The sequence below is a fragment of the Capricornis sumatraensis genome, chromosome 12 (assembly GCF_032405125.1).
Source record: "Capricornis sumatraensis isolate serow.1 chromosome 12, serow.2, whole genome shotgun sequence".
In the NCBI taxonomy this organism is placed as follows: Eukaryota; Metazoa; Chordata; class Mammalia; order Artiodactyla; family Bovidae; genus Capricornis; species Capricornis sumatraensis.
In genome coordinates, this window is record NC_091080.1 from 61878120 (window position 1) to 61890190 (window position 12071).

General features: G+C 36.3%; 1 protein-coding gene across 1 annotated transcript in view; it reads right to left on the bottom strand.

Moving 5' to 3' along the window:
- The window catches only part of MYCBP2 (MYC binding protein 2), a 265188-nt gene that overhangs the window by 184666 nt on the left and 68451 nt on the right, over positions 1–12071 (bottom strand). The window contains exons 9-14 of the mRNA XM_068984559.1: positions 9482–9555; positions 9204–9342; positions 8364–8440; positions 6971–7175; positions 5369–5533; positions 1896–2054 (exon numbers count right to left, since the gene is read on the bottom strand). Coding sequence (XP_068840660.1) covers positions 1896–2054; positions 5369–5533; positions 6971–7175; positions 8364–8440; positions 9204–9342; positions 9482–9555 — 819 coding nt within the window. The remainder of the gene's footprint in view (positions 1–1895; positions 2055–5368; positions 5534–6970; positions 7176–8363; positions 8441–9203; positions 9343–9481; positions 9556–12071) is intronic.

Sequence of the window (12071 nt, forward strand, 5' to 3'; positions counted from 1 at the left end):
TAACATGAGTCATCTAGATCTATATGTACCAGTGAGGCCATATTTCAAACACAATGATGAGATTTTAAAAAAAAAATCATAAATAGATTCGCACTATAAAATATCTTTCTATGCATAGTATATGAGCATGTAATATATAAAATATGTAAAAACAAGTAAAAATATAGGAACATGACTGAAAGGATATTAATCAAGGTTATGATCATGCTTAATACTGGGTAGACATGGAGTATAAAGTCTTAGAAGGGGAATGTGGGACACCTGAATCTGATCTATAATCTCATCTGTAAATATTTTTACTGAAAAATGATAAAATGCAGTATACAATTTTTATACTGCAATATTATTTTCTATACTTTTCCTGTCTTTAAAAAAAATTTTTTTAATCCTTTCTTTGCAACCTGTATTTATTATTGATCTTACCTTACCAGTTTGCTTTCTTATGTATTACTTACTAACAGAGTGGATTTAACTTATATTAAGTAAAAAGCAAGAATAACATAACAATTTCATTTTGGTTATTACAAAATTTACTCTAAGAATTCAGGACACAGGTATAAACATATTCCAAAATTTCATGAAAGAGTTTAGGAATAATAAAGAAACAGTTTGTTCAGCTCAGAACTCTTTATGAAATATAAGTTGAATTGACATTTATACAACATATAGAAAACTAAGCTGCTTCTCTCCTTTATGCCTAATAGGTGTTACCCAAATTTATGGTTCACTAGTTCAGAAAGAAGGGGAAAAAAATCCATTTAGGAATAATTAATTTCTGTGTTTTGTTCTTCCCTCTTCTTTAATATCAATATGCTCTAGCAGACTTGCTCTTTTAAAAATTAAAGTATTTTAAATACACATTTAAGATCTTCCCGACCCAGAGACAAGATCTTCCCGATCCAGAGACTGAACATGGGTCTCCCGCGTTGCAGGCAGATTCTTTACCATCTGAGTCACCAGGGAAGCCCATAAACAAGGTAAGGAAAAAAAATAAGAGGGCTCCTGAAATCCAGATGAGCCTGCCATCAAGAAGGTCCCAAATGAATTAAACTTGTTTTTGTTAATTTATACAAATATTAACCCTCAAATGCATTCATGCTTTAAACACAGCTCAGTGCTTAATTCTAATAATATGTCTCTATTCCCTACTCTCCATCCATATAAAATTAGGAAGAGAAAACCAGAAACTGTAGTGAAGACTACAGGACAACACTGATAGCAGCCAGAAGTAAAAACTGAGAGTAAGAATGAGGTAGACTCAACTGTAACCAACACACAAAAATCAAACAAGAAATTCACAATGAGCACAGCAAAAGACTAACTCCTCTCACTCCCCTTCAACAGCCCGAGTCTTGGGGCAAAGGATACACTATATAAGGATCACCTATAATTTCACTCTTGGTAAAGGGTCAAGGATTCCTACAGATACTCTTAGTTGTGAAGAACTTAGTTGTCAAGAACTGATTAAATCGGAGGTAGTACCTGCTGTTAAACAGGAAGATAATATTTGCAGATACACTGCTGCCAAAAATTGTCATAATTGAAACATGGGGTATAAAAGGACCTAATAACAAAGAGTTTCAAAAATGCACTTTTCTGGGATAATTCAGTTACTAAAAATGCCAAATCAAAAAAGTATTACATTTGTTATAAAAATAAGGAAACCATACAAGTAAAATAAGCTCATTTGCTCGGAAATCAGAAGTCTAAAATATATTGATTATTCCAGTGAGTGACAGACTGTCAAATAAATAAAGAAATTTAGTAGTTTTCATAACTTATAAGTATAAAATCAAAAGCCACTTTGGTTGCAAAGTTAGATTCTTTACCATAATGTTCTGGAAAACTGTTGAAAAGAGAACACAAAACTTCATATTCACACACTAAACACTTACCTTTCCCACCTTGGTTCATGGCACCAGTGTCTCGTCCACACTGTCCTTTATTATTCACACCAAATGTCCAAACTTCCCCATTCTTCATTAAGACACACGTATGAGCTTTGCCCATAGCTACCTGAGTTACAAAATGGCCCTTCAAGTCTGTTACCAAACCTACAGGAAAGAAACAAATTTGGTAAGAAACAACTAAAAAGCCTTTCTGAGCCTAGTTGATCATCAGTAATGTAAAATGACCACTGCAATGCAGAACTCTTTATTTCTGGGATAAAATAACCCCAAAATGGGAAATAGTGGCCAAAAGATAGGCAGGGTATCTGTAAATTAGTTTTGTAGTTATGTAATGAAGTTTCAAAATCTTAAAATGTTCTCATCCAGACTTGGGACAAACCTTCACTCTGGCATTAGCTCAGGCCTGCTTCTCCTGAATGCTAGCTCTCAGTGGCAGCACCTCCAACAATGCTTAGGAGGGTTACTAGATTTCAAACTTTTCTGACCTGACCACAAAGGAGTTTTTGAACCACGTACTTTACTTGCTTTGACCCTTTTCAGCAAAACAGAGTAAAACACGCACCAGAGTATTCTGAAATAACACTGTTTCTATAGAAACCTGTGAGATTTTCCAAAGCACTTATTTTTTCAATCCTTTATAATCTACAGTGCATTCTTCCACAACCCAACAGACAGCTAGCTCCTGAATTTCACTTATTCACATACTACAATCATTCTACTTGCCATATCCACGTGCCACCCATATTATCTTGATATTTTCACATCAATTTTAAATTTGACCAAAGCATTTAACCTTATCCAGTAGCATTAACAGTAAAAATTCAAAGATTGTGGAGTATTTCTAATATATACTAAAATAAAAACATTGTAAAGCTGAAATATTTATTTTACTTAAATTACAAATAAAACAATTCTCATATCACACTTTGGAAAAGCTATTCTATATTATGAAGCTTAGATATCACTTCCTAAGGGTGACCTTCCCTTTCACTACCTTAGGTCTTTTAATGACGCATACCTCAAAAACTCCCATTTCTAGTTTTCAGCATACTTGAAAAAGACATGTACATATACAGAGACAGCATTTATTACTATTATTCATAGTGCTAGCTGACATGTCTTGAGCCTTTACATGTGCTAGGCTCTGCTGTAGGCATTTCATAAGAATTATCTATTACTTTGTAAGAGCCATATGAAACAGGCATTATCGTTAGCTTCCTTTTACAGGCAGAAGAAAAATGAAAAGGAAAGTTCTGAAAAGTTACATAACTTATGCCAGTTAGCCAAATAAAAAGTGGTCATGCCAGGATCTGAGTCTATACACATAACCATTAGATCTCTACTATTTAAGTTCTCGGAGAAGGCGATGGCACCCCACTCCAGTACTCTTGCCTGGAAAATCCCATGGACGGAGGAGCCTGGTAGGCTTCAGTCCACGGGGTTGCTAAGAGTCGGACACGACTAAGCAACTTCACTTTCACTTTTCACTTTCATGCACTGGAGAAGGAAATGGCAACCCGCTCCAGTGTTCTTGCCTGGAGAATCCCAGGGATGGTGGAGCCTGATGGGCTGCCATCTATGGGGTCTCACAGAGTTGGACACAACTGAAGCGACTTAGCAGCAGCAGGAGCAGCATTTAAGTTCTTTACCATCATTCTGTCTCTCAGAGCCTCAAAAAGAAAGGGACATGTCTGTCTGGTCCACTAATGCCTGATGTATTGTTAGTTTTCAATAAATATTTGCTGCATAAATGCAAAAGTTTCCATCAGCCTTAGCCAAGAGGATTTTAGCAAGTAGCCATGAAATTAAGACGCTTGCTCCTTGGAAGAAAAATTATGACCAACCTAGACAACATATTAAAAAGCAGAGACACTACTTTGCCAACAAAGGTCTGTCTAGTCAAAGCTATGGTTTTTCCAGTAATCATGTATGGATGTGAGAGTTGGACTATAAAGAAAGCTGAGCACCGAAGAATTGATGCTTTTGAACTTGGTGTTGGAGAAGACTCTTGAGACTTCCCTTGGAAGCAAGGAGATCCAACCAGTCCATCCTAAAGGAAATGAATAAAGCCCTGAATATTCACTGGAAGGACTGATGCTGAAGCTGAAACTCCAATACTTTGGTCACCTCATGTGAAGAAATGACTCATTTGAAAAGACCCTGATGCTAGGAAAGATTGAAGGCAGGAGAAGAAGGGGACAACAAAGGATGAGATGGTAGGATGGCATCACCGACTCAACAGACATGAGTTCGAGTACGCTCCGGGAGTTGGTGATGGGCAGGGAGGCCTGGCATGCTGCAGTCCATGGGGTCACAAAGGGTTGGACACAACTGAGTGACTGAACTGAATTTTACTGAATATAATTTTTAAAAGGTACGCACAAGCCCACCCTCAAATTTTGATTCACTCTGACAGCTGAGGCCTGAGACTTAATATTCCCACACTAAACTCATATAAACCACCTCAGCACAGTTTTCAAGTTGATAATGGGCTGTTATAAATGTTCAATACATGTCATTTCCTCAGCATGAGACAATCAGAAACTTCATTAATCCTGATTTCCTTATTATAAAAATAGGTATAAGCTTTACATATTCGATTCATGTAAAACCTTTCCAGGTGGGTTGCTATAATCATTATACTCATTTCTAAATGCCAGAAAGAAAATCTAACAACCAATTATGACAAGTTTTCGAGATAACAGTTTATAAATGTAAAATTCTTGGGCTAGTTTTGTCCCTCATATTCATTACCCAAAGTTATCAGTCAGCCACTTAAGTAATTCTTGAGACTACAATGTGCCAGACACTGCACTGGGGATAAACAGTAATTAAGAGAGAGACAGCCCTTCTCTAACGGCTTCCCTGGTGGTTCAGTGATGAAGAATCCACCTGCAATGCAGGAGACATGGGTTTGATCCCTGAGTCAGGAAGATTACCCGGAGGAGGGCATGGCAACCCACTTCAGTATTCTTGCCTGGAAAATCCCATGGACAGACGAGCCTGGCGGGCCACAGTCCATGGGATCACAAAAGAGTCAGACACGACTGAGTGACTAACATGTTCACTTTCAGGCTTTCTCTAACTACCTAACAGCAGGGGGAGATAAATAATCCATCAGTTTTAAATCTGCTAAGACATGAAAATCATGTCCCCAGAGTACCACCAGTAACATGTCACATGGGCATCTCACAAAGTCTAGAAAAACCTTTTCAGAGAAAGTAACAGGTAAAGTAGAGCTGCAGGAGGCAATTCCCAGGATTAGCTCTGCAGGGAACTATTGACAGTATTCTCAGCAATAAGGCAGGAAGGAAGAACAAAACATTGTATCTGGAAAGAAATGTGAAAAATGTAGAGAAAACATGTTACAAATATTACTTTTCGAGATACATCTTTGCAATACATAAGGTGTAGTATAGGACTTTCTGTGCATAAAAGTGAAATAGTGTTTAACTTACTTGAACTATCAGAGTAAATGGCATCTTTTCCAAACATGTATAGCTCTCCATCTTTAGAAATAACAGAACTACTTCCATTATTGCAGGCTGTATACACCACAATCTTTCCTTCCATCTTAATTATCTTCTTAGGCTTGTAAGGTTTTGATTGCCGCCTGCTCTTAGCTTTAAAAAAAAAAAGATATTTAATTTAAGGCTTCTATTTACAAATAAAAATAATGATTTGTATATAAAGCCCAAGGGAAAAAACCTATCATTTGCATTTATCATACACTTGATTTATTTATTTTCACAAAGGCCTGAGCTTCCCAACATGTCAATTAAATGAGTCAATCTGAAAGCCTCATCGTGTTAAATATTTATCAGGCTACTGCTACCAGATCCTCTTCTTTGTAGTACACTGAAATTTCAAAAGAGAAACAGCAATTTTCTACCAAACTCCTAGGGAGCCCAGTCTCTAGATTAGCTACTTACATTACCAATACCATTCCACTGTCATCTGTATCTATTTTAAATCCCTTTTTATCAAACTCTATCTCACATGTATTCCTCTGTGAGATCCTGGAAAGTATTTAAAACCAGCTTCTCATCCATTCAACACATATTAAGTATTTACTCCTAGTCAGAGACTGAAAGGAAGGGAAATGTGCACATGGAGGGAGAGCAAATAGATTTAAATGTAGATGATTTAAGCCCCCTCTGCTCTCAAAAACTAAGTCCCTGAAGTGAGCAAAAGATGGGAAATATCAGTCTTCTGTTCCCTCAGTCAATCCCAGTTCTTGTATGCCTTTCTGAGTAAAAACATATTGCTATGCTGAGTACAATTCTAGGATTAAAATACCACTGTTTTTTTTTTCTTGTAACATGAACTATATACATATATACAGCAACTAAGTCATCTGGTGGTCAAGCAAAGGAAGAATCATGTCCTCCACATCCTAGAAGGAAAAGCTGGCTGGGCTGAGTTTCTGAGATATGGCAATATACTTCACGGCTATTTTAAAAGATTTTTTCAGGATAACTTTTATTTACACATGATATCTACATTAGAAGTTGACTTCAAACCTAATCCTCCTAAAATGCTACCCCAACTGCAACAATGTACTATGTACAAGTTACAAAAAGACACAAAGGACACTTTAAGGAAGACTGAACAGAAGCACAGGAAAGATAAGTGAAAACTGTTTCATTTTTCATTGCTCAGGAATTTCATCATAATGAAATAACACCAAGAACAGCGTTTCATAACTGATACTATTACACAATTCACATAAGGTTTACTTCATCGTGAAATACATACTCTTTAAAAACCTTGGGGTTACCTAAAAGAATATATTGGAATAAATAAGTTTTTAAAAATGACACCAACAGACAAAACAGATAAACAGCCACGTATGAAATGTATAAGGCCTACAAAAATTCATGAATATGAACTCTAGTATGAAATCACCACTCACGGTTCTTTAATGAACAATACACCACCACCATTGACTGAATATTCCTCGGTATAAAATCTATTAACTTGAGAAGGCTGGTGCTGTTGAAACTGATATACCCTTTGTTAATAAATTCCCCAGCATTTCTACTGAACAGTCCACTCACTCGACTCTCCATCCTCTCCTTTACTGGCAGATCCTGTGAAGAATATGCTTCCATCTTCTGCGACTAAAAGGGCATGAGAGCCATCATGTCCAACGGAAAAGTGCACGATCTTTGGGGATTTCGTAATTGGCAGCTCAACCCATTTTCCTGCTGAAGGACCACCTTGTTTGATTCCGAGACTCTGGTATTTGCCAGTGTAATATATCTTAACAAGTGCAGAAAAAAAATACAAAACAGGAATTACAGTGCCTCTTGGAGTAGTACACTAGGTTTCACATGACAGAAAAAAACTTCCCTACTTTACAGAGAATAAAAACAAGAATTCAAAAAACTCTTATTTTTTTAGGGCTTCCCTGGTGGCTCAGTGGTAAATAATCCGCTTGCAACGCACCAGACACAGGAGACGTGGGTTCTATCCCTGGGTCAGGAAGAGGCCCTGGGTAAGGGAATGGCAACCCACTCCAGTGTTCTTGCCTGGAGAATACCATGGACAGAGGAGCCTAGCAGGCTACAGTCCTAGGGGTGGCAAAAGTGTAATATATCTTAATGGGTATAAATAAAAATGCAAAACAGGAATTACAGGGCCTCTTGGAGTAGTGCACCAGGTTTCACATGACAGAAAGAAACTTCCATACTTTATTGAAAATAAATACAACAAGAACTCAGACTCTTTCTTTAATACCATTCAACTTCTGAGAACTGAGCAGGAGAGAAGCAGGCATACATCTGCAAAAATACACAGTTCACAACAGTTTTTTCATATCTACTCAGGATACTTATCATCTTTTGTAAGTATCCTGAATAAATATGAATAAATATATGCCATAAATATACTCCAAATAGAAAAGGAAATTTATAAAATTCTCAATTCATTTTTCCCAGTGGAAAAAACCTCACATACAAATATACTGTATATGCCTCATAATTTTCACTTTCATGTTCTTTTAATTACCTTACTTTATCCTCATATCACCAGATACAGAAAAGCTTCCACCTCTATAAATAGACCTCTACAATCTGCAACTTAATTGTACATCCTTCTACTTTCCCCAACTTGTAGTCTAAATGTCTACACATTTACAAAAATTTCCAAGGGACATCCTATCCAAAATAAACACAAATGTGAATTCACCCCAACTCAAAAAATTACACAAAGAGCTCCATAATTAAATCTGTATAAAGGGAACATTTTATAAAGTTTAGAAAGTTTTATACTCAAATGTCACAATTTTTTAATACTATTTCAACATGAAATTTTACTATATATAATATCTTTAATCAAACTTTAAAACATGATTGTTTATATATATAAACTATGTAAGCTAATCAACTGATTATACCAACTACAACTTAGAGCAAATAATATTCATTTTTAATCCTAAGAGTAATTTACCTTTCCATTTGCTGTTTTCATTAGTGCAAACTCTCGTCCTGCACCAAGAACTGCTGACTCCTCATCAAATCCGGTGCCTGACAATACAGTAAGACTTCATGAATACTATTATAGTTTTAATATGAATAACTTGAAGCACAACTTGTATGACTTTGAGTAACGAAAAAATTAATCCAATTAATATCACTCAAAAATAAGGATGACACAGTATGTCATATGGCTCAATTTGAAAAAATATTAACAGTAGCTATACTACTCCAAGCAAGAATAAAGTTACCATAAGCTTCTTCATTTGTTTCAGATTGTGGTTTAGCAGCTAAGTCACGTCCAACTCTTTGTGACCCCCACGGACTGTAGCCCATCAGGCTCCTCTGTCCATGGAATTCTCCAGGCAAGCATATTGGAGTGGGTTGCCATTTCCTTCTCCAGGGGATCTTCCCCACCCAGGGATCAAACCTAGGTCTCCTGCATTGCAGACAGATTCTTTACCAACTGAGCCACCAGGGAAGCCCAGGTGTTTCAGATTAGTGCCAAATTATTTTCTTAGTGTTGAAAAAATTGTTTAAATCAATGTTAGCTGAATTCCTTCAATTAATGAGTGAACTAATTTTTACTGGGCATCTATTAGCTATCAGGCATTACAAAATGCATGAGACTTTCCTATGTAGTCCTCATAATACTTGTACATGTTTACTCGTAAGTGTGCTTCATAGTGACAGACAGCAAAATAGCTACCTAATACAAGCTGTAATACAATGCTGAAAACACAATGTTAGTTTTCAAAAGAAAAAAAAAATCTGAAAATAAAATATGGAAGAAAGGTTTTTTTGACCATCTTACTTATAATATGCAAGTCCTTTTCCAGATCAAATAGTGAGATACCACAGGCATGCAAGCATTTTCTGGCCAGTTTAAGTTGTAATTCTTGCTGTAGCACAGGTTCTGTGCTTGTAGCAAATATTCTGACAACAAACCCATCCTAAAAGAAATAAAACAACCAGAGTATTCTGTTACATGAATGGATCTTTTAAGGGTCTACTTCCTACCTACTAAAAATCAAATAATTTATGAAAAAAGGATTCCCTTTATACCAGCTTTTCATGACTCAGAATACTTACATCTCTGGAAGCAGCTATCTGATTAATATATTCTCCATCAGTGAATAAAATATTTTGACCTTCAGTGTGACAATCTGTGCAAAAGGAAGAAACAGCAATTACATTACAGTATAAATAAACATCTCAAAAAATGACTTTACTCCTCTGCTGAAGTCAGAATGAGAGTTCTCCACACAATAAAGATAATTTAAACTCAATAGGAGACTGTGCTTTTTTAATAAAGAGCTACAGATTAGCAGAAACTAAACAATTCAACTAATTATATGCATTACATTTTGTGCTTATATTTATTAATCTTCCATAATCATGGACCTGAAAGTCCGCCTAATTTCAAAATGAATTAGTATTAGATACAGTCTGATAATAAACATGCACCACGATGAACAAACTATAATGTTGGTTATAACCATGTCAATACAATCACATGCGAGGTAGGCAACACTCTACCTTCAGACATACATCACAGTCATTAGTGTCACAGAAAAATACAGACAGACTTAAAGCTTCTGCATTTGAGGTCTATGCTGTCCATCTACAGATATCCCTTGCTTTATAAAGTAGAACTGGCTGTACAGTTTTCATGGTTTAATGCCTAGTCCCAGTATTTTTAGCATATAGCATGCTATATACACTTTTAAAATGTTCATCCTTCATAAAACAGTCACATCTAAGCTGATTTCTCTCTTTTTTGGTCTGAAAGTGCTATTATTTTGTCTGGAATGCCATATTTCATCAATACCATACAGTCTCTGTAGAATAGTGCACTACATACTTTGATCAAAATATGCAGACAAGCACAATTGTAACAAGGGATAGCCGTATTACAGAAGGACCACTGGGACATGTGTTAGTGATTGCTACTAAAATAACATGAAACTACAAGCAGCTCAGTATCTAAGTATAAACTGTATCCTTTTGAAAAAACAAATGTTCAGCAAGCAAGTCTAAAAGCACACACACACTTCCCAAAATAACTGCAGAGAACTAGGATGAATCTCTCCATTAATTACAATGCCAAAGAAATAATATTTCATTTCTATTTGCACCTGAATCAGCAGAACATAAAAGTCTGGTTTTGGAATGCAGTAATGGAGCCCACCCAAGTAAGCTGGATTACTCTATATCTTTGCCCAGGAGCTTCATACTAGCATACTTCCTTATTATAAATATGCAAAACACAGGCAGACCCTTACCAAATAGAGAATTCAGTGATCACAAACTGGAAATAGAAACTGGGAGACAAGGCCCACTGGTAGCCCAAGAGACTTGGTAATCAAAGAGAGGAGAAATCGAAAGAAAGAGTTCCTAGTCCACTGTACAGAATACAAAGAGGCGCAAGAAAGATGCTTCTCAAGCTCTAAGCAGTAAGATTTTAAACTAAAAAGCAAAGAAGAAAAACTCATTATAATTTCAGATAAATGCAGGGGTGAGGAGTGAAACGGCGCAAGAAGAGTAGCAAAAGCCCTCATGATCGGAGGCAGCATGTCACCAGACACAAGAGTAATGACATAGGGGTACAATATAAAAGGTACGCCAACATACAAGGCTCAAGTTACAATTAACAGAGGGGAAAGTATGCTTTCAGCTCGTCAGTGCTGGGCTGAAAATAACTCATTTATAAAGTAGACTAAAGACAAGTTGGAACATGAAGCTCAAAGAATTACTAGATTTCTCTCAATTTTAAACATGGTATTCATTACCATCTATAAACCCCTAGCTAGGGGGAAAAAGGGGACTATTAAAGAAAACTGCCGTCCATGTCAAAGAAAGGGAAAAACGACCACAGGCTTCTTCAGGCTTGAAGGCAAGTCTTCCTGCCGCAGGATTTCAAAAAGATTGCGCTCTTCATCCTCTCTGTCTCCGTCATTTGATGTCCTAAGACAGCATCTTCAGGAAAATATCAAGACACACAACATGGGACTATTCCGACCCAGTTTGGTTCCTTCCTCACCATGAATATGGTACTTATTTGTGAAACACAGAAAGCCACATTTGTATTGTTAAAAGTCGCATTTCATATGCTAAATGAAGTCGAGGGATTTCAACTGAATAAGAATATTAACAAGTCATTTTTTTTTTTACCATGATGGAATACATAAAACAGCTGCATGTAGACCATTTTCAAATGGTCTTTCTCAGCTACAGTCTCTGTAAATGATCAAGGTTTTTCAAAAGCAAATCCTTTCTATCCATCTGTCTTAGGGGGGTGGGGCATGGGATTGCGAACTTTTCTTCCATTAAGACATCCTAAAATGAGTGAGATTCACTCTGCACAATGGAATACATTTTGTGACACTAAAATGATGTCATAGAAGACTATTTAATGACCTGGAAATATATTCAGAATACTGAGTGGAAGGGATAGGTTAAAAAAGCAATAGCATACAATCACTTCTGTACATGAATGTACACAATATGCATAGAAAAAAGGAAGAATATTTTTCACTAATATGTCAGTAGTGGTTACAGATGGGAAGTGGGGTTACAATTAATTTTTATTTTGTTTTGCTCATATGATATTTATCCAATACACATGATTAATTTTAACATATGTATACATATATGGGGCACATGCTACTTCTGAACATTT